The sequence below is a fragment of the Fringilla coelebs genome (genome assembly GCF_963513975.1).
Source record: "Fringilla coelebs genome assembly, chromosome: 4".
NCBI lineage: Eukaryota > Metazoa > Chordata > Aves > Passeriformes > Fringillidae > Fringilla > Fringilla coelebs.
Window position 1 is genome coordinate 12,695,235 of NC_140032.1, and position 26,335 is coordinate 12,721,569.

Consider the following 26,335-nt stretch of genomic DNA (forward strand, 5'->3'; position numbering starts at 1 on the left):
TGTGTACTTTTCAGATAGGCAATATGAAGAGGTGTAAAAGGAAGAGGAAATACTTCATTTTGGAAGTATTTTAGCGTGACATAAGAAAAGAGAGATTTATAGGAAGATCTTAAGCTTTAGCATTAGCTTTTCAGAAGAGTGATAGCACAACTACTTTGTATTTAGCACAACTGCTTCTGGCCTTTCATGCTACCAAGAAATCCTAAGACAGTGTCTTATGTCAGCCAGTATGACAAGCAATGCCAAGTATGTGAACAGTGAGTGGAGCAATATCACAAATACTTGTAGCAAGTACAATTCAAATTAATGGAATTAGATTACGTGAATTACAGAGTAAGTACCTAGTAATACCTGGAACAAGACATAAAAGGCCTAAAGCCAAAGTTCCCATTCCAAACCTACACCCTCCAGAATAAAACTGATCCTGGTCAACTCATTAGTATCTTTTTCAAACAGAGAGGTATATACAGCTGAAACTAATTTTTTTTACTCTTTAAAACTATGAGAATTCATGTAAGTCATGAGCTCCAGTCTAAGTACTCACCATTACTGTAATGTGCCAGCTGTTCCCAGAAGGCCTTGTGCAGGTCTGTTAGAAGCTCTTCCTTTTGTCGGACTGAAAGATTTTTCTTTACAGTTAAGTGGTCCAGAATATTTGACACAGTATTTAATCTGCCCTTACACTCCTCTGGTATAGAGGACTTCAGTGAATCGATCATTTTCACCATAAGCTCCCAGTTGAATAACCTTTCCTGAATGTCCTAAACCAAACATAAAGTCCTGTTTAGAAACTAAGCATGTATCTTTGGTTGTGCTTTCCTTTCATTGAACTATTGATTCCCAAACCACAAAGAAAACCGCTGAGGCTTCTCAAAACTATGTAAATAACCATCTTAAATAATACTGAAAGTCTTGATCAGCACAGGCTAGCAGTAGGTTTATTGTGTGTGCAGTTGCAAGAGCTAATCTAAAATTATTGGTGTTTTTAATAATTTGTAGCTGTCAAGAAGACATTAAGTCTGTAAAATATTATAAAAGCCTTGCAGAAAAAAGTTAAATACTCAAGGAGGATAGATGGACAGAAGACAACATAGAAATCCAGGACCTCTTTTCAAGATACTATATGGCACACCAGTAAAGGTTTTCATTTTGAAATGAGGACACATACCTGATCCTGATAATGCTGTGACTCCTTCAAATACACAGTCAGACAGAGTTCAATACATATACTAAAAATCAGTATAATTGCCTACAGCCTAGCAGCTTTTATTGCACTATTAAAGAAGTAGCCAATGATCACAGTAGGGAAAGATTTCTCAGGTAAAAGTGTAGCTGCTTTAAGCAATGCTGCAAGGTTAAAAAGAGTTTGACAATGCTGTACTAAGTTAACAGTTGGACTCGACCTGAAGGCTCTTTTCCAAACCAAATGATTCTATGATTCTCTGACCTACTGTAATTAACAGAGATACACCTACAATGACCTCTGCAATGAGATCTTAGCATCATCACTAGTAGTGACTTCAGGCAGGAATATCTCCTGTATGTGTATCCAGATTATGTTATCTGCAGTCTGCCCATCTGAGGAACCTCCTGTGCAGCAGCTCAGTTTGGGTCAAGTGTGACCAGCAGCAAAAGCTTTTTCATAACTGGCCAGCTCAGTCTACTGAGCTGCTCCAATGCAAAACTAACAAGCTAATAATTACTGTATCTGTTTACACACCAAATTACTAATAAATTCAGTGATTCCAATTGTATGTTGATCTACAAATTACATGTAACTCTTTCAGCATATCTTGTGCAATAAACAAGGAAGGATCTGTTAAGATTTAACACAGCATAAAGCACAGTGCTGGTGCATTTATGAACACAGTTTTCCCTCTTCAGACCATATTCCTAAGAGCTGATAAGAGTTTTCAATTCAAATTAAAGTCACTGAACACACAGAATCACCCTCAAATTTAAATTAGGATTTGTCAGTCAAAGTGAAATAAATATTTTGAAAGAAAATGAAATTTTGTAATGCCCACAGTAACAATTCTCCACCCATTGGATCTTGTGCTCTCACTCCTGATTCACTATCTGCATTAAGAATACTTTTTCCTTATATGACTACCTAAATGGTATTCTGAGAATTCGAACTCATGTGCAGAGAGTTCACCCTCCTATAAATCTTCCTAAAGTGCAATGGAAGTTGAGGTCTCAGCAATAAAGCTCAAAGAGACAACTGGATTAAGCAGTCTACATCACTCCTGAGGCAGGACTGACAGACTCTGCACTGACATAATTCTTTCTGTTCACATTGACTAAATCCGTCTCAACTTTTATTTCTTTTTTACTTTACCACTGCCTGCAAGTCTTGAGATTCACTTAACAAGCTTTCTACTGCAATCATCTTCTCAGTCAGATCCATCATTATCTTTGTGGCTTTGGCACTTGAGCATTTTGATTGGTCCAAAAAATCCTGCTGGGCTTTGTCAGTCTGCTTCCAGAAGGCTTCCATCTGTGGAATATGAATCAAAAAACAACCCATGTTCCCTCATTAATCATCTGGTATTTCATTACAGAAAGAGGCATATATATGAGTCTACTGAAATACAAGTCACAGACAGCTCTCAGAATTAGTTATATTGAACAATTTGCAAAGATAAAGAGACTATTATATATTTTCTATATATAAAATATATATATAATATACTGGTGGTGGCAACCAACCAGTAGGTAAAACCTGACCTTTTAAAGTAACTGTTGTAATTCTTTTTAACTAGCTAAGAATTTGTTAATTCTCTACATATTGCATCTATAAGAGCCTATAATGTTCTTAGTATTTATGGTAAAAACCTGGAAGATAAACTGCATCCCTTTTATTCTGGGAAGTTTATTTAGCCATAGGAGCAGGTATTCTAGTAAAACATTTTTATTAAAAAAAGGAAAACTGAAAATTATTCCTGTTTTACACCATCAAAGCCTTTCACAACTAGATGCTACATAATCACTTTGCTGAATTAAATACTTTATGTCAGCACAGTGTATGTGCCAATTCTAATAGATTATTATATGGACAATTCCTAGTCTTAGGTTCTGATTCCATAAACATGACTGTGCACACTGTCAATATTCTGTGCTCTGTGGGATTACTCGTACACATGACGGTAAAAAATGCATCCATCACCACAATTTCTATTAAGTACCCATGAATTTTGGAAAAAAAAGTGATTATGGCATCTGTGAGTAGGGCAAAAACCCCTTTATATTCTCAAAGGAAGACTGGAATAGTTCAAGGTACTGAGCTATACAAATCTGCATAGAGGGAAATTATTTTCAGTACAACAAAAAGCATCTGCAGGCACAAGAGTGACAGACCTACTGAAGGATGATTGCTGCTGGTGAATAAATGCCTCACGTTCCTCAGCAAGGTTGCCAGCAATTATTTTTACATGACTAACTCTGGAAAACTCTAAACAATCATTTTTCCACTCAGCAAAGTTGAAGTACAAAAGAAACTTGACACAGATGTTCCAATGTTACCAGGACTACCACTATAAAGTGAAGGGCTCAGAGAAAGCAGAGAAAATTCCCAGTGAAGCACTTAAGCACCAGACATTAAAAAATATTAACTCCAGTATGAAAAAGGCCCAAGGCTAAGGTGATGGGCTGTTTGGTCCAGGGCTGAAGTGCCACAGTCAATCAGCACAGGCCGCTCACAGAGCTGTCACTCTCTCATTTCATCACCAGTCAATTTGCTCAAACTTCAAAAACAGGGCTGGGAAGAAATTTACTCAGTTTACTGGAGAATAGGTCATGGAATGTTCTTAAACTCCAGTTTTCTAGACTGACACAGTGAACCTACTTTAGAGAAAAAAAAAACAAATGCCTGCTATCAAACGGTATTTTCACATCAAAAATGTAAATATATTCTCACTCAGAAAGCTGCTAAAGAAAAAGGCTTTGCTGAAGTAAATGCACAAAACATACTAAAACATTGTGCAGCAACTATAGTCTTAGTACTCCTTTCTGCTGGAAAAAAATTGTAGGCTCTTATTAGTCCCTTACTCAGTTACAGGGATTGACAAAAGTAAGGTGCTAGGATAACATTCCTAAAAGTCAGGCTATATATAGGCTTGAAATAAAACTTATCCTCAGACAAGCACCAGGCATTTCTCAGCTGATAGAATAGTAGTGTTTTACAAAAAGCATAAAAAATGTTTTATTTATAAAAACATATTGACACCCAAAGGGAGGTGGAAATATTTTGCTGGGCAAAGTAAAAATATTTTCAGGACACATATAAAATACTAACTGTGGACTACTCAAAAAACCATTGCACTAAAGAACTCCCCAGCAAAAGAATAACATTAAAATAAAATTTTAGAAAAAATTAGACAGTTACATTATCTATTACGTGCTCGGAATATTCCCTTTCCCTCCTTTCCAGGTCTTCTAGAGTCTGGAACTCTGAATTACGGGCTCCTGACATTTCAGCATTCTGAAGTCTAGAGTCAAGTTGTTTCTGTAATTCTTCAAAATCCTGGGGAGAAAAAAATCAAGTGATTTCTTAAACAGATAAACAGACATAACTTCTAAATTTGAGAGTGAATCTGTATGTCAGTTCTGGCTCATGGCTAAGGAAGCTGAACAGGAGTGTTCAGAAAGTTCTGCCTCTTGGTAATGTACCTTCTGTAGCAAACAAGGAAATCTCTAGATACATGGCAGCTCTGATGTAAACTTAATACAAATACATACATTTCCACTAGGATGAGAGTAGTCAAGACTGTAGTCCATCTCTGCTGAATTCATTAGTAAACACTGCTTCAAGGGCTTTTACACTAATAACCCCTAGATCTATCTGCAAATATTTCTATTTTAATGCATGTGCCCCATCTTAAATGGCAGCTATGAATGTACATGCTTTGTTTAAAAGCTCAGGTAAGTATCCAGGTGATAATCAGATAGTGACTCCTGCAGAGTCCTGGATGAACACACGTGGATGAACATACCTGTAATGCTCATAAGAGACAAATTATAGGCTGCATGATTACATGAGGTTTCACAGTTTCTCAGTCCTTTAGAAACCAGGGTGATTTTTTTATGAAAGCTGATGTTGCTGACAAATACTAGTCTGCTGCCATTGCCTAGTAAACTGATACCAAAAAGGGTGACTCTTCCTTCGCTGCAACATGCCTTACATAGCAAGCACTGGCTTCCAACACCATCCACTTTTGGATATCAATGCATTAACTAGATACCCTTATGCCTTAAAGAAATGTAAGTAGAGTTTGACAAGCTTCACTAACAATTTCATCAAAATCCCATTAATTTTTATGATGCAGAATTAAAAGTGGAAAAGGCTGCAATAAAACATGTAACATCTCTTTTACATGGTGGTTATAACAGCCTTGTATAATATCTCACCTCTAAGACTGTCAGGTTTACAAGATCTTTCCATCATATAGGACACAGAAAACCCTGTGGCACACATACTGGCACTTAAACAACGGGACTTCTGTGACAATTATTGCATCTAATTATTTGGATTTAGTCCTTGTCTTGCAGCATCTTAGAGCATGAGGACACTGATGCCATCAAACTTCACTGAGGATTAGGTTCTATTAGGAAACATGCCTATTCTAGATCAGCTCTGTTTAAAACTTGAAGTCATTACCAGAAGACCACCAGTAAAAGGATTTTGCACATCTAATCTCACTTTTCATCTAGTAAATACAGTAAGTTTTAATACTAAACTTGAGGATTCAAGGCAGAAAAGCGCTTTAAGGCAAAATACCTTCTGATATAAATCATAGGGTACAACTACAAAAATTCTTAATAGTAATTCACAGATTGTGAGACTGTACAAAGTATTCAAAAACTAGAGCTTATGAGCTGATAGACAAATGTCCAGATGTGAAATTCCACTACGTGTAAGAAAAGCATAATTGCTGCAGGGATTAGGCTGCTCTCAGTACAAACAGCCAAGACTTGGAAGAAAAAGCTTTCTACAGAGGGCTGGGCCAGACAGTCTCAAGATATGCTTCTCAATCCAGATTTTTCTGTGACTCTAAACTGGAAAGTGGAACCAATAGCTCTCCTATTTTCTATAATTTTGTAAAGCACTTTGTTCCTTCTAATAACCTTAACAATAGTACTGTGACTCTATCTGAAACACACTGACTGTCAATATAAGTCTTCCAGTTCAGAAGTGGCGTATGGCCTACAATACAAGTACATGAAATAAAAAAAGATGATGAGGAAAATAAGTATATTTTTCCCTGATGAAAGCCTTGAGCGTCATACTGCTATTTTATTTCCTGCTATTTTACTATCAGCAAGATACCTGGGATCAAACAAAGCCCCTGATAATTAGAAATTATTAAATCTGAGTGAATAAGGTTCAAAATGTTCTGTTTGCTTAAATGGACTCAACTACAAAGTATTTTATCTTTAACAGATTACGTAGATCACTTCACATAGCAACAAAGAGGAAAAGCATACAAGGTAATGTAGAAAAACAATTAAAAAGGGACTTTCTTTGCATTTTCTTCAGAAATAGATTACAAAGGACATGGCTGTTCAAAAGGAGTAGGTGAAATGCCTGCTCTGGTAATAAAATTAACTCTTATTTTGTGTGGTCTTAAATACTAACCAACAAACCCACTTACATTTTCCTGATTTAAAAGGATCTTCTTCAACAAACCACCAGTAATCTTCTTTTTACGATGGAAGTCTGTGAGGTATATCTTGAAAACCTGAATAAACATCTGTTTAAAAGGAAGAAAACAACACCCAGGTTAAGTGCCTGTTTGTCATGGTAAGAACATCTTTGTGATAACTTTTGCTCATTTAAATCAGTCAGGGAGATTATAGCGAATCATAAGTGAAACAACAGATAAATTAACAGATTTATCACCAGCAACTCTCCAGTACTTGCACTGTGAAAAATTCTCTGGTTTTGGCTCCAGTGAGATACTGGATGATATTGTTACACATAATCTCATATATCCTTGTAACCAGACAGACGCATTTTAAACTATTCTTGACTGGAGAAAATGCAGATCACTTGAAAATACAAAGCCCATTTTTTAAAAGTTTAATGAACCCCTAAACTGGAAGATATTAACTATTCAAAAGATACTAAAGACTCATTACTCTGACTTCAACGGTAGTCAGCCACATAATACATCAAGCATTTTTATATATGACCCAAAAGAAACTATCTCAAGTTCTAGCTAGCTTCTCTTCCAAGAAAAATATTCACTTTCCATTTGTGTGCCTTTTTTTTTTCTAAGACTGTAATACCAGTGTCTTCAAAAACACATTTTTGAATTTTTTAACACTGGGAAAACTTTTGCTTAACCTTTTCCCTTCTTTTCTCAATTACAGTTTCAGTGTAAGGTTAATTCATTTCATTAGTAACTGCTGCAGCATTTTCCAGTGTGGAAATAAAAATACATGACAATTAACAGCCACCTGCCTGTTCCTTACAATCTTGAAAACTAGATGATGCAGAACCTCCCCGCGTAAAACATATAAAAACATAAATGAATACATATTTACATATAGAAACAGTTATTAAAGCCCATGTCAGGTGGGAAATCTGGGAAATATATTATATTAGAGCCCAATAGAAGAGAACACCATATAGCAGTCATGTTTTGGATCTCATTTGCAAATGTTTTGGACAGGAGTTTGTCAAGTTTTGAACACACTACCAAGATACCATATACAGTAAAAAGAAAAAAAAAAGCATTCAAGAGAAGACTGATAGAACAGGATGTATTTCCTTAGACTTGATGCCAAGAAAAACTGAAATCCAAGACAGCAGAGTGGGAAAGAAAGAAATTATTCTCAGACTGATTTATTTTTTTCCCTTTTTTACCTTCTGGCAAAAATATAAAGCTAGTTAAATATTCAGCTAAAGGTCTAATTCCTTTGTGGGAATTTCTAGTGGGACACAAAGCGTTTTAAGTGCTCATTTTCTCTGTGTTTCTGTGATTACATCACTATGTTGCTATTTACCTTCCTTTAGAAATTGCTTATTAACTTTGACATCAAGTTCAACCTTCTATAACCACACTAAACTTCCTTCTGGAATCTGATCACAAGTTTCCTTTCTCATCTAACTAGATGTGGATAATTCATCAGATGAGAAACTGCTTCCCAGGTTTACTTTTCTGTTTCCTCCTTTGGCTTGTGTAGAAATTTGTTCAGAAAATCCACATTGAAATATTCTCAGTGGATTTGGTAAATTATAACAGAAATTACCATTTTTGTTGAAACAGAGCTCAAGAAAAGAGGGGAGGAAAAAGTTGTAGAGTTTATGTCCAGATTTGTATTTACTGAGCTAAACCTCAGTAGCAGTAATGGTGCTGATCAAGGCTGGGCACCACAAACAATCATTACTGAATATCCCATAATCTTAATAATCCTAATACCTTTTTTTTTTTCTTTTTTTTTCCTTGTTAGTTTTGGATGCTGTGACTTGATGCAGGTAGTTATCTATGGTTTAAATGGTACCTTAATCCTACAATTGTAAAAATTCAGAATGATTGTACTTGCCACAATGGCACTGATTCAGATGAACTGAATTTTCCATTTTATCCCAAAAGCTTTAAGTCTTTGGAGTCGCAACACACAAACAAGCAAGTTTGTCCTTAAGACAAACTCACCTATTAAATAATTTATTACCTCTTCTTGTAGCCTCAAGTGCTGCATGTTAATCTCTGGAGTAATGTTTAAAACCAATTTTTTGTATTTGCTATATTGGTATTTTACAGACCAGTATGCTTCATCATATTTTACTTCCTTAGGAAGCTCATATATATGCAGAGTAGGAGGAAAAAAAAGTCAATAATGTGGAAATGCAGCTCTGCTGCACTATATCTCACCTAGCCAGCTGTTTACGTTATTTCCTAAACTAATATTCAACTAAGATGTTCAAAACAATGAGCTATAAATGAGATATAATACCTACCACATTTTTTTCTTTTCTGAGTTCAGTATCAAGAAGCATGAGATCTTGTAAAGTAAGACTGCAAAGGCAGAGCTTAACATCAAAACTAAAACAAAGATTAAAATGCATTAATAGCAATCTAAATGACATATACACAAGAAGACAACACAATATAAGTTTCATTTAACCACTAGATCCTCCTAAAAACACTGCCCCTAAACAGAATAACTTTATTTCTACATTGCCTCCTTTTTCAGAAAAGATTTCTGTATGTAAAACCAAACAAAACATAGAGCGTTTAATAAAGTCGGCACTGCAGTCTCCTCTAGAAAAAGACAAGGTGAACATAGGCATGAGTGGATACAATCAGGGAAAACGTGGCTTTAAATTGAAACAGCCATAGTAAGAGTGGATATTTTGTACACATTCTTCATTGCTAGTACCTTTCCCAGTACCTGGGACACAAATATGATTTTGTTATTCTTGCTAATGAGAGTGCAGACACATGTATTCATCTAGGGGTACCTTGCCATGGTGCAGCTGAAAGGAAATCAGAGCTGACAGTCCACTTCAATTACCTCTAACTGCTCATCAGCAGTGTCAGAGAGGAACTGTTTTCCCAGAGTAAGACATGAGTAGTACCCACTAAAACAGAGAGAACAGAACACTCAGTGTTCTCAAGGCACCTGCAGCGTGAGATGTCATTGCACAGTACAGAGAGCTCCATCCCCAGCACTGTAATATCATATATCCTAACATATATCCATGAACTGAGCATACAAGACATAACAAAGACATCTCCTTATCCTAACAGTTACACACCCTTTACGAGACAGCTTTTGGCCAGCTCTGATTCCCAAAATTTCACCAAGAACAGGATGACTTCCAACAGCTTAATGTATTAATCTCCCAACAACTTTTTTAGGGTTATAAGCAGATAACCCTGTCCTGATGTGGTGACTGTGTGCATTCATGCCCAGCCTTTCACCTTGATTGACTGTCCTAAAAACACAGGAATTGATCAAACAAGGGCAGGTTTATGCTTACCTCTCACATGTCAGCACTTCAGGGAAGCTGGCCACCTTTAGAAAGGCTCGGGCCTGAAACCTGTCATCGCTTGTTGTGGAATGTATTGTTGTGGAGGAGCTACAGTCCTCTTTGTCTCCCTGGCTCAGGGATCCCAGGCTGCCTGACAGGGATGTCTCCACCACTTGATTCGGCAGAACTGCTTGTTTTGGATTCTCATGCAAAGATGGATTGGATGAGCCATCTGCCAAAGGCTACGAGTCAAAGGAAATTCACAAGGTCAATTAACAAGGAGACAAATACCACATCAATTTTCAGTATTTACTTTTTAAGGGAAAAATTAAACAGTATACACAGCAAAAGTGTTTCCATGTACATAAGAGGCTTTTGCATTGCCCAGGAAAGCATTCTTCTGTTGTAGTTGGCTGCTTGGTGCATGCTTTCCCTTTTAGAATCCTTGTTGTGTTGTTCTTATGGCTCCTTAGACAGATCCAACTTCCATGAATGTTAAGGGACAGACAGGCTCTCTTAAATACAGTGAAAATTGACTGGACACCAGGTAAAGCATTGCAGGTTCCAGCAATGAAGGGGAGCTGAAAGCAGCTGACACCTTACAAAATAAGCCCTGAGTCAATGGACTATAAAAAAAAGATCCCTGTTAAGCAGATTGGCAGTAAATTTTCTTCCATTACTTGACTCTGCAATTTACTCTAACACAGAATGATTGCCATTAATTTTTTCAAGTAGAATCGACAACCTTACCCTAAATTTCTGGTTGATGGGATAGATCACTTTTGCCTTTAATGCAAATGCTGCAATGTTACTGTTCAGAGGAGACTCACCTTCCTGTATGGAAAAGAACAAAATACATTTGAGAACAACAGCAGATCTGGCAATTATTCACTTTAAGTATCGTGTGCTCCTTTTTGTTACACAACTTAAATGCTCCTATTGATAACTGTTTATTGATTGTCCCTGCTTTGGTGCAAAAAGTCTTCTCATAAGGCTCATTCCAAGTAGGAAAACTTGAAAAAGGAATTCTTGTCATTACCACTGCTACAAAATATTTTTAATTCTCCAGGAGAAAATAGGTAGTATCTGGTATTTGCAAGGTATTTTCATTTTGTATCTTGTCACCACCTCCATACCCTTAGCAACAGCTAAAGATTTTACAAATGAGACTATACTAAAGGATAATAAACTACACAGATATCATCATGGCCAGAAATTCCGTCTTTCATTTTAAATAAAGAAACAAGAAATTAAGCAAACACAGTAATCATTTTGTCCCAGGAAAAACTTATATAATACAATACAACCCTTACCCAAAATCTAGGAAAAATAACCATGTTTTTCCAATGAACTTTTAATAGATAGTGAATTCTTTCCACACAATTTTCTGTATCACATAATCTGACTTTCTGTTACTTCCTTTTTCTATATGCCGGAGCAATGGGATCATAATTTGTTTTGAGAGGTTAGAAATGGCTTAATAAAAGTTTGGCTATAAGTAGCAGATAAAATGTGTAAATTCAAGCACCAGGACTTCCTATTTTATCTCTTTTGGTTTTGTCATATGAAAGACTGATTTGTCAAAACACAGGGTTTTTCATAAAGCTTTTTGTAGGAAATATCAAAGCACTAATAGAGTCTAAAAATGGAAATTGAAAGAGAAGAGCAAACTATGTAATTCACTGGACATCTACCACTGCACTTTTTCATCTCCATTTCATTTCTTTCCATTTTTGAGTTTACTGATAAAGTTTCCTGATAAAGTTGTCTCTGATGAGCAGTCCCAGCACTGCAGTATCTCATCAGGGACAGGAGTAGACAGAGCTACTGCCCTGCAGTGACTGGAGGCAGAGCAGCCAGTGCAAAGCTGGAAAGCTGTATTGCAGTGTGCTAGAACTAACCCATCCTGCTTCTCAGCAGGCATAAGTAACACACAATTATTATTAATACAGTAATTATGGTATTATTGCAATGTGAAAAGTCTCAGAATGAAAATATCTGTTTTTCTGAAGTGCTCTAACCTAATTAAAAGCATTTTCCATCTATGCTTCTTCATAAAATGTCAATTTGATGCTAGTAACAGCAAAAGCTTCTGGAAATTGGAACAAATTAGTAGAAAAAAAATACATATAATTTCAGTAGTTAGACAGATATGTGGGAGAAAGTCCCCTCAAATAACAAGGTTACCTCTTAATGTCTTATAAATGAGCCATGCTATGGAAATGGATAGAGTTGTGAATTATCACCTTTAAAAGACTGTGATTCCATTTCAAAAACACTGGTAATAAGCATGAAGATGTAAAATTGTGTAAGCTCTCCCACAACATATACACTTCAAAAAATAGCCTAATCCATGCTCACTTGTTATATTCTACTTTAACTCAAGCAAAATGACCAAGCATGTTTTGTCACCACTCCTGATCACAAAGGTGAAATGAAGATTCATTACCTGTCAGGATTTCAACCAACAGTTTCAATGTTAACAATAATATTTTCTTGAAATCAGCTCTTGCTACAAGCTAAGCACTAGACTGGCTGGTTATGACTGACATTTTATCCATGAAATTAACTTATGTATAATAGACTGAATGAACCAGCTGAATTGCACATTTTTAAAAGAGCAGTTTAAATCACAATCTTTAGCTCCAGCAAGACCAGTCAAATCAGCTTTGGGTGAAAGATAGTGATCTAATGACTACACAGTAGGACTGGTTCTCCAGTTATTCTGGGACTATAAAAAAAAAACCTACTCAAGTTACTTGATATTTCCATTGAGAGTGAGTTGTTAAGTTTATATTTCTACTTTTTTTCACAAATTCTCTAATCGTCTTTGAATCCCAGCTCACCACAGTGGTCTTTCAGTACTTAGAAACCTTTTCTTATGTTAATAGTGTTAATTTATCCCATCAGCCTTTTGAAACTAAGGAAAACATAGAGATGAAAGCAAAGAAGTCTCTGTCCAAAAAGAACTCAGGATCTTGATTAAAATATCCAAAGAGTGCCTCAGGAGAAATGGAATTCATAAGGGGAATAAGTGCTCGAAATGGTTGCATTCATAAGCAGCAATCAACTCCCACTCTCCATCTTGCACTTTTTCTGAACACTTTTAAAAGTCTCTCTCCAAAGCCACTAAAATTAAGACAATTTGGAGCAGGCCCTGAACATGCTCACTGCTACATGCAGCAAATGGACATCCACCTACAAGAGCAGAGCTTTACCTCCAGCACCATCTCCTCTTTTGACGTATAGGGTTCTGCTTTACTTTTCGTGAGTGTGTGCTCTTTTTCATCAGTGTTGAAGCTTTCCAGAAGTCGTTGAGAATCATCTTTCTGAAATTCCAAGAGAAAACACAAAATGTAACACTTGAGATCATGCAGGTTAAATGGAAACTGCAGCCTGGATACATTCATGTCTCCATCATGAAAATTATTCCAGTATTAGTTGAAACTTTTGGAAAAATACAATCTGAAAAGGGATGAAAATTTTACATATTCAGAAAGGAATAATTAAAATTAATGAACTTTTAAATTTGTCATTCCAGAAGTAGAATTTTATTCTAAAAAAGTTTTAAGAGGCTGTGAACCTGTCAAATCAATCCATCTGTTCTGAAAATGTCATACTACAGACTTTGGAGTCAACCTTATGGCCTGAGCTCAAACATCTCAATTACAGCAAGTTAACTAAAACTGTCTGTAATTACCAGCAATAAAGAGAATGCTAAGTATTTTTTGTCCCTGGCCATGAGACAAACTTCCTAAAAGAAGCTTTATGTGTGTGGAAGTTCCTGTCAGGGAGAAGTAGCCATCAGAAAATGTTCATCACCTTTCTTCCCCAAAAGCACCCCATATTATTGGCCTTACATCACAAACACAAACAGCCACTGGTAGGGACACAGATACTGTGTGACAATGAGAACTCCTGCTAACACATGATCTTCCCTACACACTATAGTGATCAGAAAACAACAGTAATGTGCCTCCCTCCAAACACAGCATTGGAAGGATTTTTTTTTTTGTGAAGGAAAAGATAGCAGCCACACTACATGGATTACTTTTAAAATTCTTTTTCAGGTCTTCAATCCACTGGCCATTTGGTATGTAAAGCAGTCCATTTTCCCAGAACACAGAGAACAGCCCAGCTTTGGAACACAATCCTGTACGACTTGCCTCTGTCACCTCTGGATCTTAGAGGGTGCAATAATTCAATTATAGTTTTGGGTTAGCCTTTTAGATGTGCTGAAGCGCAGATGCTGGTTCCTAAAAATCTACTTATGAGAAAAAACCAGCTACAAATCTCCCTGAGCAATCTTGTAATTTATTTGTTACCATGGTAAAGAGTTCTTCTTAAAACTATCCCAGTGTATCCTATGTACAAATCAACAAATAAGGGACTTATGAATCCTTCATGCCTCCAAGTCTCATAGATTTGGGCTGTGATCTATAAAATAGTTAAAACTATTATAACTTAGGCTATAATTTAGGCTGAGTGAGATTAACTGAGGCTGACAAATGTGTTGACTTACTGTGATGCTTAAAGGTGCTTCAGACTCCAGGTACTTGCCCTGCTACCATGCTAAGGATAATTCAGCTGCTTGGGATGGAACATATACTCAGGAAAGCTATCCCTGCTTTTCTTTGGATACAGAAAGCTGCAACAGGTGCAGTTCAGCACCTGCTTGCTCCACAGCATTGCTGGGGCAGGTAGTGGGAAGGAGGAACAGCCTAAGGTTGCCCTGTTCAACTAGGGAAATCGGACCCACAGGATACAATCTTCCCACCCTGCAATGTGCTCTGTATACACCAGCAAGCAGTTTATTTTTCTTTCAAAATAAATAACCCTTTTACCGCAGCAGCATTGATTTTAATAGCATTTAAACATCTAAATGCATCTGAATATCCAGACCAGGGAGAGCTGACAGTTTCTATTCCCTATTGACATATATGACATAAAGGACAAAATTGCACATTTGAGTTGGCAGTAGCAGTACAATAAAGATACACCTATTAAGGCATGGAAAATGAACAATTGAATCAGAAGGGCTTGTACTTGCACATTGATCCAGCATTTGAAGCGCCTCCATTACTAACCTAATGTCTGGCTTCAAACAGAACTTCAATCCTCCAACTTAAAAGTAGTTGGGAGCTAGAGAATTTGTCTCCTATGTCATGTTTAATGATGATCAACACTAGCAGATACACACATGCAGCAGAGCTGTTATAAGTCAGAAAAGGTGTGGTGAAAAACCAAGCAGGAACAGACCCCACACTTGCAGGCTGTCAGAACTCCCTGCAGAACTCCAAATCCCCCTGCTGTGCCAGCACCAACCACTGCTACATCCAGTCAGTCCAGCATGACCTGGGTCTAAGTGCGATGGGAGAATAAAGCATAAATCAATAACAATTCTAAGAAAATATATCTGCCTGCTAGATGGGTGCCTGCCTGGTTCGGTGGGTGCGGGCTGCCTCTGCAACCTTTGAGTCCAAACAAACATTATTAAATAAAAAAGATATGAACCACAGTACTTAAAAGAGAACAAGAAGTATGTTATTAACAAAATCACACACTTTAGAAAACCCTGTTAGTCTGGCATCAAGCAAACCGTCAGCAGTGCTCAGGCTCCTTTATTTCTTTAGGTATCTATATGCATATCCTCAGTGCAGTTATTACTGTGGGTTAGTACTAATACTCTGTGCTGTGTTGTAACATGAACTTTGGAAAAGTCTGTAAAAAACTTTGGAAATGAAATTACTGCTTCAGGATAAAAACCGGCGTTTATTTTCAATTATCTCACAAAGCTTCTGCAAACCAGGTACAACTTCTATTATCCCCAAGAGCAACACTGCCTCGTACACGAAGCGGTGGTTGCGAGGAGCAACTTGCAGGTCACATATGTTAGAGATACAGGCCAGGGGGGCAACACTCAGAACACTTCAACACTTTCACCAGCCTCCTTTTAGAGTTTGTCCATTTCTTTCAGCAACTATTAAAAGGAAGTAGTGAAAGTTTTCCAGCAGAGGTGTGGCAGGAATTACGGGGCTCCGCACCCACGCCCGCTGCAGCGCGCACCCCGCCGCGCCGCTCGCCCCGAGGCAGCCCCGGCTGTCCTGTGCAGCGGGCAAAGCCGGCGGGCGACTCCTCCCGGGCCCTCCGCCCTTCAAACCTCCGCGAAGCACTCCTGCTTCCCCGGGCCTCCCTCCCCGCCGGCCCCGCGTACCTCTCCGCCCCGGCGCGGCCCGAGCGCACAGCGGCAGAGCAGGGCGGCGGCGGCGGCGCCCAGCAGCAGCCCCAGCAGCGCGGCAGGAGCCAGCAGGGCGGGCAGGGCCTGCAGCGAGTCCGCCCAGAACTGCAGCCCTACGGCCCGCAGGCAGCCCTCGACCGCCGCCATCGCACGGGGCCCGGCCGGCGGCGAGGAGAGGGCAGGGCATGAGGGGAGGTCCCGCTGCTCGGGGGCCCTCTCCCCTCCGCCCTCGCCGCGGTGGGAGGAGACCGATGGCGGGTGGATGCGGCGGCTGAGGCCGGGCCTGATTCGGGGCAACGCCTGGAGAAATCTGCGCGGCGCCGTCCGCACCCGCGGAGGGTCCGCCCGCTGCCATGCGGTGGCCGCTGGCCGGGCTGCTGCTGGCGCTGCTGCCCGGCGGCCCCTCCGCGCCCGCTCAGCCCCTCGCAGCGGGCACCGGGCGGGGCGCGCCCCGGGAGCCCTGCGGTCGGACGGCGGCTGGGGTAAGCGCTGTGCCCGCGGTGCGCGGCTGGTGAGCGGCCCCTCGGCGCGGCGGTCGCTGGCGGGCCCCGGGCGGGCCCGCGGGACGGTGCAGCAGCCCCCGCTGCGGGCCGTGCTCGGGAGCGGGGCCCGGCCCGGCAGCGGCCGCTTCCCCGGCACTGCAGCTGGGCGCAGCGGCCCGGGAAGCTGCCAGGCACCGGCGTGGTGAGAAAGCCGACAGGATCTGGACAGGGTCCTCAGTGCATGGAGAGGGTCCAGCAGAGGGCACGGAAGCGATGAGGGATGTGGAGCATCTCTCTTAGCAGGAGAGATTGCCGGAGCTGGGCCTGTTCATTCTATAGAGGAGAAGACTGAATTGGGATCTCATTAATACATATAAATATCTCAAAGGGCATCAAGAGGATGGTGCCAGACTCTTTTCAATGGTAGCCAGAGACAAGACAAGGAGCAATGACCATAGAGTAAAACAGAAGTTGTTTCACCTCAACATGAAGAACTTCTTTTCGTTGAGGGTGGCAGAGCACTGCCTCTGCTCCCTAGAGAGGTCTTGGAGTCTCCTTCTTGGAGACATTCCAGACCCACCTGGATGTGTTCCTGTCACCTGCTCTGAGTGACCGTGCCTTACCAGGGGATTGGTCTAGATGATCTCCAGAGTTCCCTTCCAACCCTGATGATGCTGTGTCTCTGCTTCGCTGTGCTTCTGAGCCGTGGCCCTTAGTGTTTATCTAGTCACAGAACCACGGCTCAGTGGTGTCAGTCTCCAATGAGGAGTGCAATAGCTGTTAGGATGGAGCTTTTATGTTCATTCTTTGTCCTTATCTAGGTTTGTGTCTGTCACGCCATCTCAAAATGTGTTGACATAGTTATCTTTTGCCCTTACTGTACAGTGGGGATTAGAGTGAGTTACAAATGTAGTTTGTTGGTAGGATTACAGAAAGACTAATAAACAGGAAATAGTATTGCTGGAAAACAAACAAATAAAACCCTCCCAAAACCAGGACCCTCCCCAAAACCAACAAACAGCACACCCAATTACTTTACCAGAAGAACGCAAAGAAGAAAATTGCCCTTAACATGCTGTACTGTAACAGTGGTGTTGACTTAAGTCAGTACTTAACATTACTCACATGCAGTGCTTGGTAGCAAACAGAAACAGTGAATGTGGCTGATGTCACCAGGCTGAGTTAGATCCCTGTTGATTGCCCACATTCCTACCTCTCTATTAGCTCCTGCAAGGATGAATCTTTGATAAACAAGACTTGCTTGTGTGACTATTGCATCTTGATCAAAACACTAGGCAATAAAACTCCTTAAAAACATTGGTTTCTTCTACTGATGTTTTGAGCTGCAATTTCTCTAGCAGTCTGTGTGGTCCAGGCACAGGCAGGAGGCTGTCACAGATTGCCTTGCAAGCTGCAGTTTTAGCTTGTGGCCCCTTTGAAAGGCTCTGTGTAGATCTCTGGAGGAAAAATGAGTGTAATGTCAGTGAGCTAGATCATCTAATGTGGACACATTCCTGCTGCCTCCTACTGATCAGATTTTCCTGCATGCTCAAATATGCCTACGAAAATGAAAATAAGGATTATTTAGTGAAAGCAAACTAATAGGCAGCCCAGCTCCACTATTGTGCAGGGACTCATCCTGATAATATGAAATGTAAGTACAATTTGAGCCCCAAGCATGCATGTCCACACTGGGCAGCAGAGCCTCATACTGCTTAACAAGCTGTGGGACACCTCTAGAGCCAAGTTGTGTCTCTTCTGATAGTTAATTTTGGAGAAACTCGAGGCTTTGTAGGATAGGCTTCTGTGTGTTTGTGAAGCATAAACTCAGTGTAAAAATTCAATAATAGATATTTATGAAAAGAAGGTTTTTTTATAATTGCTCTCTTCCAGGTTTTTGAAGATGATCTGTGGCTTCAGAAAGAGATGGGATGCCTAGGAATGGCAGGTATGCAACTGTTACCTCTCTCTTTTCAGCATTGTGGGGTCCCAGGACTCACAAGGCATGTGTGTGAAGATGAGCAGGGTCCTGGAACTGCACCCTGGTGGCCTGCTGACATCAGTGGGACTCTCAGTCTTGAGCTACAGGGGAGTGTTTGCACAGAAATTAGGAGCAAGGGTTCTTTAGGTTCACTAAATGGCTCATCTAGAATGAAGTCTTTGTGAGAAGGCTTCATTTCATACCCTGCTCTGAATCATTTTCAGGAGCCCTTTTTCAGTATTAAACATAATGGTATAGGGGAGCACCCTCTGATGTCTAGAGTTCCCAGGTTTGTGAAAAACCCAGACTATTTAAAGCTGATCAAGATGTTCATTTTCAGAAGCTAGCTTAACCCCTGTGCATTTACCAGCAGTGTTGCAATACCTGTTCTTGAAGCTATTTTTATAGACCTCTGGAACTGCAATGGCTGGACCACTTTGACTGTTAGATGTTGTTGGTTAAAGACTGATAGATATAGTGGATCTAGACGTGCTGCTGGGATGCTGGTAACTCTTCACAGCAGATATCAAGTATTTTTGTCAGTGATCTCAGGTACAATGAACATCTCCAGTGGTAGTTGACTAATCTTGTTGAAACAAGGTACCCCAAAACTTAGAGAAGTCACTTTGAGCTTGGTGTAGCTGCATCTGAGGGCTGACTGCCTCAGGCTCTTTATGTAAATTTGAGAAAAACACTCTGTTTGTTTCTCTGAGTCTGTTCTTTAATTTCTAAGTATGTATTATAAATAGTGTTCTACTTCATCTGAGCATGGTAGACATGAATATAAAGGTTAGGATGTCCTCATATAGCACATTAACGGGGCAACACTCTGTTAAACAAACCTCTCCATCACTATGGTTCCCCAAGAGATTATTTCATGACATGTGTTTGCCTAGCAATTACATGCTTTGAAGCAGTTATCAAGTGAGATACCTCTAATTTCTTTGCCCTGTGCCATGGCTAATTCACAAATGAGTTTATTAATTTAAATATGAAAGCAAGTAATTCAGATTTGCTGAGCTGGTTTTTTTCCAGTATTTATTCAATGTCATCTCTGCTGTGTGCATCCTGCTTTGTGATGGGTTGCAAATTATTCATGTACCATCCACCAACAGAGGAAATGAGTGTGGTTTTCTACTTAAGAAAAACTTTCTGCCCCTAAAAAAAAAGTGGAGGATTTTGATATGCAGTATCATTTTGTTAGTGGTTAAAATAGTATGGCCAGCAGGATGAGGGAAGTTGCATCCCTCTGAATTGGACACTGGGGAGGCTACATCTCAAACCTTGTCTTCAGTTAGCCCCTCACAACAAGAAAGACATTGAGGTGCTGGGGTGTGTCCAGAGGAAGGCAACAAAGCTGGTGAAGGCTCTGGAGAATGAGTCTTGAGGGGAACAGCTGAGGAAGCTGGGGTTGATTAACCTGGAGAGGAGCCTCGGGGGGGACCCTCTCACTTTCTGTAATACCTGTAAGGGGGTTGTAGTGAAGTGGGGGTCAGCCTCTTCTCTCAGGTAACAGGTGACAGGATGAGACAAAATGGCCTCAGGTTGTGCCAGAGGAGATTTAGTTTGGATAATAGGAGAAATGGCTTCATGGGAAGGGTTACCAGGCATTGGAAAAGGCTGCCCAAGCAAGTGGTTGAGTCGTTGTGCCATCCCAGGAGGTATCTAAAAGATGTGTGCTCTGGGACATGGTTTAGTGGCTCAGCTCTAGGTTTGTAATTGGACTTAATCTTAAGGGTCATTTCCAAACTCAATAATTGTGATTCTGTGAAATTCTGGCATTTTGTGAGTAGGTAAATATATGTGTTAAATGAGTGCTACAAGCACTGAATTATATGCTTCATTTTATAACTGAAAACTGTCCCATTCTCGTAATTACCAACTTTTAACATATTTAAAACTTATGGTTTTAGTGATTTGCCTAATCAGAGTGCTACATTGTTTTTACTGAAAAAGTTTTTACTGAAGTAGTTCTTGATGAAAGCAGAGAGATGCATAAAACCTTTGTCATTGAGACTGGCAGTGTGCTGAAGTGTGAAATGGTTTGTGACAGCACACTGATCTCAGTGTTTCTGTTGGAAGCTTTTTCGAGTTGTTTCTCCATAAGATGAGAAAACACAATCCCAGAATATTCCTGTGACTGGGGAACGTAGTGGATTTTTCAGAGCTATATTGGAGTCTGCTGTAATTTATTCAAAACAGACCTGGAAAGTAGATTTGGTTTTTCTTGTTGATGCCCATAGTTTCTTTGACATTGTAACAAGAAGAGCTAATGGCAACATTCAAAACTGAATACCCTAAATTGCTACCTTTGCCTGTTCATTGTTGTGTGTAATTGAAAGGACTTCAAATTGGATCTTGTATTCTGGATGGTTTTCAAGACAGGGAGTAATTTAGAACAACAACAACAAAAATATAGCAAGCGAGTATATTTCACTCCTGTCTTACCCACTGAAAGAAAGCAAAATTGTTCAATGCTTCGCTGATAAATTTGTGGTGGGTAAGCAAGTGAGATTCTGGAATCTGAATTGAAATATTCAGCCCTTGAGAGTCATAAATTAGAATTAATGTCTTAGTTAAATTGGTGGGGTTTTTTTCTCATTTTTAATTCTGAACTTGAAATTTCACAAACTTGTCAGTGTCTTTGCTTTCCTATTGTAATTTGGCATTCTACTGCTTAGAATGGGCTGTAAAGGTATAGAAGCCTTAAGGACATACTGGAGTTTTTGATGTGAACCTATTGTAAGATTTTTTTTTTAATTTTCTCTTATTCTGTTTAATTGCTGTAGCCAAGAGTAACCTTCACCTTAACTTCTGTGATGTTGTGTGTGCAGTTCTGCTGGTGGGTGGTCGATGCCGCTGACATGTTCAGGACTCAGCTCCCTGAGTCTGGTGGTCAAGGCTTGTGCTGGGCCAGGTCCATGTCCTTACACAGAACTAATTTCAAAGTCAAGGACGGCGTGCCGACCATGATCAGGGGAAAATTTCTTTTCTTAAAATACCCATCCTTCTACCCCAGTCTGTATGAACACAGATCTACTTCCACCACACTCTTTATGCAGCAGGTGCCTTTTGTACCGGGTCAGATCCTCAGTATTTGCGCTCCCTGAGCAGCAAGTGAATGCAGTGAGGGCTGGCAGTGGGTGCTCTCCTTCCTAAGCATATTGCCTGTGCCTTGAGTGTGGCAGCTGGAAGCTCAGAAGAGCAACAGGTCACCACCCAAGGCAATAGTGCACAAAGCTGGAGTGGCAAGTAATGACCTAGGGAGAACAGCAAAGAAAATTGAACATTAAGTAGCAGAGACTGCTCTGATCAACTGTGCATTGTCATTTCATAAGGTGGTGGAATGCACATGTGGGGGACTGAGTGAATACTACAGGAATGTGAGAGGTAAAATGTTACACCAATATTCCAGATGTTGCAGCTATATTAATATGTTTTTTGTGTTTTCATTTTGAAATTCAATACAAAGTCTACCTAACAGCACTGGTAATTAGCTAAGAATATGCAGTTTAAGAAGGGTTCTGATGTATCCATTTGTATTGAGTTTATGTAGAATTAAATCATGGGAAAACATTTTATTAATGTGCTAATTAAAAGTAAGATAAAATATTTAACAGCTTGATAATGCCTTGTAAAACAGGGGAATTCTTAATAAAAAAAAAAAAGTTTTTTCTTAAAGATTGTAATATTGTCTCACAGCTCAAAAGAAAGTGAAATGTCTTTCTATGATGAACTGTTTGATTTGGCATCTTTGGAGATGTTTACAGGAAAACCCCAGATGAAGCCCCATGCTCTGGTAGTTTGCTTGCTGTGAAATGTTTTGGCCTGAGGCGCTGTAGTCAGGGAGTGCCTGGTGGCAGCCTGGCAAGCCCGGCTCAGAGGGGCTGCTTGGGCTGTGTGGAAAGCTGAAAATGTTCCCCTGCGTTTCAGAGATTTTCTTTCAAGATGGGGTGGGAATTGTTACTGTTTAGAAACCAATGAAAATTATGACCTTGCAGCCTGATAATGGCTTTTCTGAAAACAGTCAGAAAAATTATGAAGATTGAAGCTGTAGGAAGAAAAGAGTGGAAGGAACACAGAGACCTCAGAGTCACTGTCAGCACTGGGATGCATCTCTGAAGGGGCAGTGTTGATGGCACCATGGAAACAAATTGCACTTATGAGCAGCTTTCAAAAGAAAGCTCATGGCTTTTCAGTGAAAGGTTTCAGCAGTCAAGTGTTAGTATTTTCCAAAGTCTGATTAATCTATTTGTTAAAAAAAAAAAAAACTGCTTCAGAACAGAAATCTAGAATATATGTGAAAAAGATAGAATATGTTATGCCTGTACCATCCTTTCTCAGCTATTTAGAGTCTAGCTTTTCAAGCACCCAGTAGACATCTACAATCCTACATCTACAATAAGAACTTACCTGAAAAGATACAGTAGGTGAATTGCTAAATACAATTATGTTGGCTGATGTTGAGTATGCAGCAAGTTATGTGGAAAAGCAGTTAAGTTCTTTTAGATTAGCTGGTCCAGTGATATTTAAATATGTGTGGATCAGAAAAAGTTATTTTATTTAATTGACGATCAATACTAGAAACAAGAATGCCGCAGAAAAGTGCAGCTTTACTGGCAGTGGATCCAGACTATTATGGAAGAGTCTATAATGTTAAAAATTAATAGGAAGGATGAGAAAAATTCTGGAGAAAAGCAGTGGCACAAGTTGCTGTATGGACATGCATCATACTGGTTGAATCTGTTTAAGCAAAACCTTCCACTGGGAATATACAAGTGGATTTGCAGGAACATCCTTGTCATCATCATCAGTGTTGAGGCTGCTTAACATAAAAAGTTCAACTACTTCAGCTGCTGATGATGGAGCAGCCAAATAACATGCCTGGAGACTTCTGCTGAGAGTTGAGAACATTATCTTGGGATTGTAAGTGATGACAAAGCACGGCTTGAAAACAGACTCATCTGTGTAATTAGTAATGCTGAGATTCATTCCCAGTCAGGGAACATGATCAGTTAATTAAATTGGTTCCTGTGGATTTGATACTCTTTAGAGGGAGAGTATCAAGCTTTGCTGTCACATGTAGAGTGCAGCTGGGCGTGCTCATGGAGATGTTATACTACACAGGACACAGGATCAAAAGATACCCTATGAAGCAGTTGCACACTTCTTGTTGGCTGACCACCCTCATCCCAAATTCAGAAGGAAATGATCTGCTAAACAAGAAGCACTTTAAAGGTAGTAGTTGCTCAACAGAGTTCATACATTTTGTCATTTTGACTTCTGACTTGTAAAGCCCTACAAAGAAGCTTGTTGAGGGTTTCTCTTTACTGTAAAGTGCATTTCCTGTAGTCAAGAAAACAAAAAGGAGAATTGGTGCTCCACTTTCATAGGAATGGGGTCACATTGCATTAATGTATGAGAGACACAGCATATATAAAATTAATCTTTTTCAGTGTATGAATATATTTATACAAAAATGCAAAGAGGCTTGATTCAATGGTCAGAAAGAAACAGGTTTAAAGCCATTGGAGGTGAGATACAGTATATTTGGATCTGCTGGGGAGTGTCATGGCCAGGTGTGCTCAAATTGGTATTTAGCAGGTTTGTACTGCACTGAAAATTCAGCTCTGGTTTAATTCTGAGTGATTTGCAGCATTGCTTAGTCTTGAAATTTAAATAAGCCATGCATGGCTTATTGAAAAAATTCCAACCCCGAAGATATGTGGACATTTGTTATAGTTCTACATATTCCTGTTCTCACCAAGTTTGCCATGTTGTTTTTACAGTCCCTAAATTAGTCCAAGTCTGTCACATTGTTTAAGAGTGGTTTAAATACTTAAGTAAAACTTAGAGAATTTAATTAAAACTGGTCATAAAATATAGACACCAACTTCCCCTGGCCTATATATTCACAATTTAGTCAAGTATATGCTACTCCCTTCCAAACGAACATTGGGAAGACAGGGCAGCTCCCCAAGTGCATCTCCACCTGGGTTTATAAGCAAGAGGATTACATCTCATTCATCCTGTTAACAGAATTTTTTTCAGTGATTCATGTGCATTAATGCTTTAAGGCTCCTTTTAAGGGTCCAGTTCTGAATGCTCTTTCCATGCTTTTCTATTTGCAACTAATTGTATTTCCCTATATTGTTCTTCTTACAGAGCAGTGGCTTTTCAAAAAAACTGCTGCTACTCATATTGATGAGATTTTAGTGTCTTCAGCTTTTCATATTTTATTAATATGTAATAGGCTTTTTCATGGAAAAGTCATTTCAAAAAATTACTTGCCTTTTTAATGGGAGTTTTTGTTCATTTTAATGTATATTGCTGAAAATTGATTTAAAAATGAGTAATAAATGAGAATAATATTGAGCAAAAAATGAAAAAAAAAACTTCTTTGAACCTAGACAACCAGCTATCATTTAAATTTTCATAACATATTTCTCTTAATTCGGCAGCTTTACCTTTTGGCAATTTAATATATTAAATTATTTATTTTTAGTATAAGCTTCTTTTATTAATGCCATAAGTGCTTTTACTTTCTTAGATCAAAGTGATATGATTTCAAAACTATGCCTGTTACTTTGTGTAATATCACTGACTAATCTTTCATAAAAATTTAAGAGTATAAGCTAGCATTTATATTGCTTATTACTAAATTTATGAGCATTTGATTTGATGGCAGTTCAACTGAAATGTAACTGAGACCCCTCTTCAACTGAGAAGCATTTCAGTTCTGAATGTGTATTGGCAAGGTCAGTGCTTAATTGGAAGACTGCATTTTTAAAGCAGAACACCTTTAGCACTGATGCCCTTCACACTGTGGATTATTTGAATTCTTTATGCTTTGCTGAAAAGTTTCCTTGTGTTGAAAATATTAACAGTTGACTTATGGGTTAAACCTTTTAATTCATGCATTAAATGCTTTACATTTAAATGGCAGGAAGTTTTCTGTGGGGTATATATGAGTTCCTTAGGGAGGAAACAATTTTGTTCTGGCTCCTGCTGGGTTTTGCAGGACAAATCCCATCTCTGTTTCCTGGCTGGCCTCAGTCTCTGTTGCTTGTCATGATTTTAAGTGCCTTGAGAGAGAGTATCTGGCTCTGCCTGCACACAGAGCACTGGTGCCCTGAGCCCTCTCCCTGCCTGGACCCAGCCTTAGCTCTAATGCTGGATGTTGCCTTGGTTTTCAGCAGTGCCCCTACCTGTGGTCATTGAGGCCAGCAGAGCCCCTCCCCAGCTGCTGAGCTCTGCAGCCTCGGACAGCCAGTGGAGCCATTCTCTATTTGCCCTGATCCCCTCTTGGACGAAGAAAGTGATGTTCAAACGGGAGTCAGACCTCAGCCACCTTCCGGTCAGTAACAGATGGTTTGTCACTTTCAGTGTTTGTAAGGGTTGTCGCTATTCTGTAAATACTGAATGTTGGGAATTTACTATCCAGTTAGTACATTTCTAGTTCTGTCTCAGATGATTGTGTTCATTTGACGTGACTTCAGCAGCACCAGCTAGTTTTGGGACTTACAAAGAATTCCTATGACACCTACAGCTGTGTGAGTGCTGTGTAAATTCTGATGGACACTTAGTAATGAAAAGAAACTGTATAGTCTGATGGACTTTGTGCATAGTGTGGTTTTTTTATGACTCATGAT

At 39.5% G+C, this 26,335-nt stretch overlaps 2 protein-coding genes across 2 annotated transcripts in view; one reads left to right on the forward strand and one right to left on the reverse strand.

Annotated features, from left to right (window-relative positions):
• Positions 1 to 16,367, reverse strand: part of EVC (EvC ciliary complex subunit 1) — a gene marked incomplete at its 5' end in the record, with an annotated part of 49,308 nt that extends 32,941 nt beyond the window's left edge. The window contains 9 exon segments of the mRNA XM_084203867.1: positions 545 to 761; positions 2,342 to 2,500; positions 4,388 to 4,525; positions 6,654 to 6,752; positions 8,966 to 9,050; positions 9,992 to 10,224; positions 10,733 to 10,816; positions 13,201 to 13,311; positions 16,197 to 16,367. Coding sequence (XP_084059993.1) covers positions 545 to 761; positions 2,342 to 2,500; positions 4,388 to 4,525; positions 6,654 to 6,752; positions 8,966 to 9,050; positions 9,992 to 10,224; positions 10,733 to 10,816; positions 13,201 to 13,311; positions 16,197 to 16,367 — 1,297 coding nt within the window.
• Positions 16,368 to 16,482: 115 nt separating this feature from the next.
• Positions 16,483 to 26,335, forward strand: part of EVC2 (EvC ciliary complex subunit 2) — a gene marked incomplete at its 5' end in the record, with an annotated part of 60,230 nt that continues 50,377 nt past the window's right edge. The window contains 4 exon segments of the mRNA XM_084204319.1: positions 16,483 to 16,518; positions 16,520 to 16,702; positions 18,596 to 18,650; positions 25,880 to 26,040. Of these exon segments, the coding sequence (XP_084060445.1) occupies positions 16,483 to 16,518; positions 16,520 to 16,702; positions 18,596 to 18,650; positions 25,880 to 26,040 (435 nt within the window).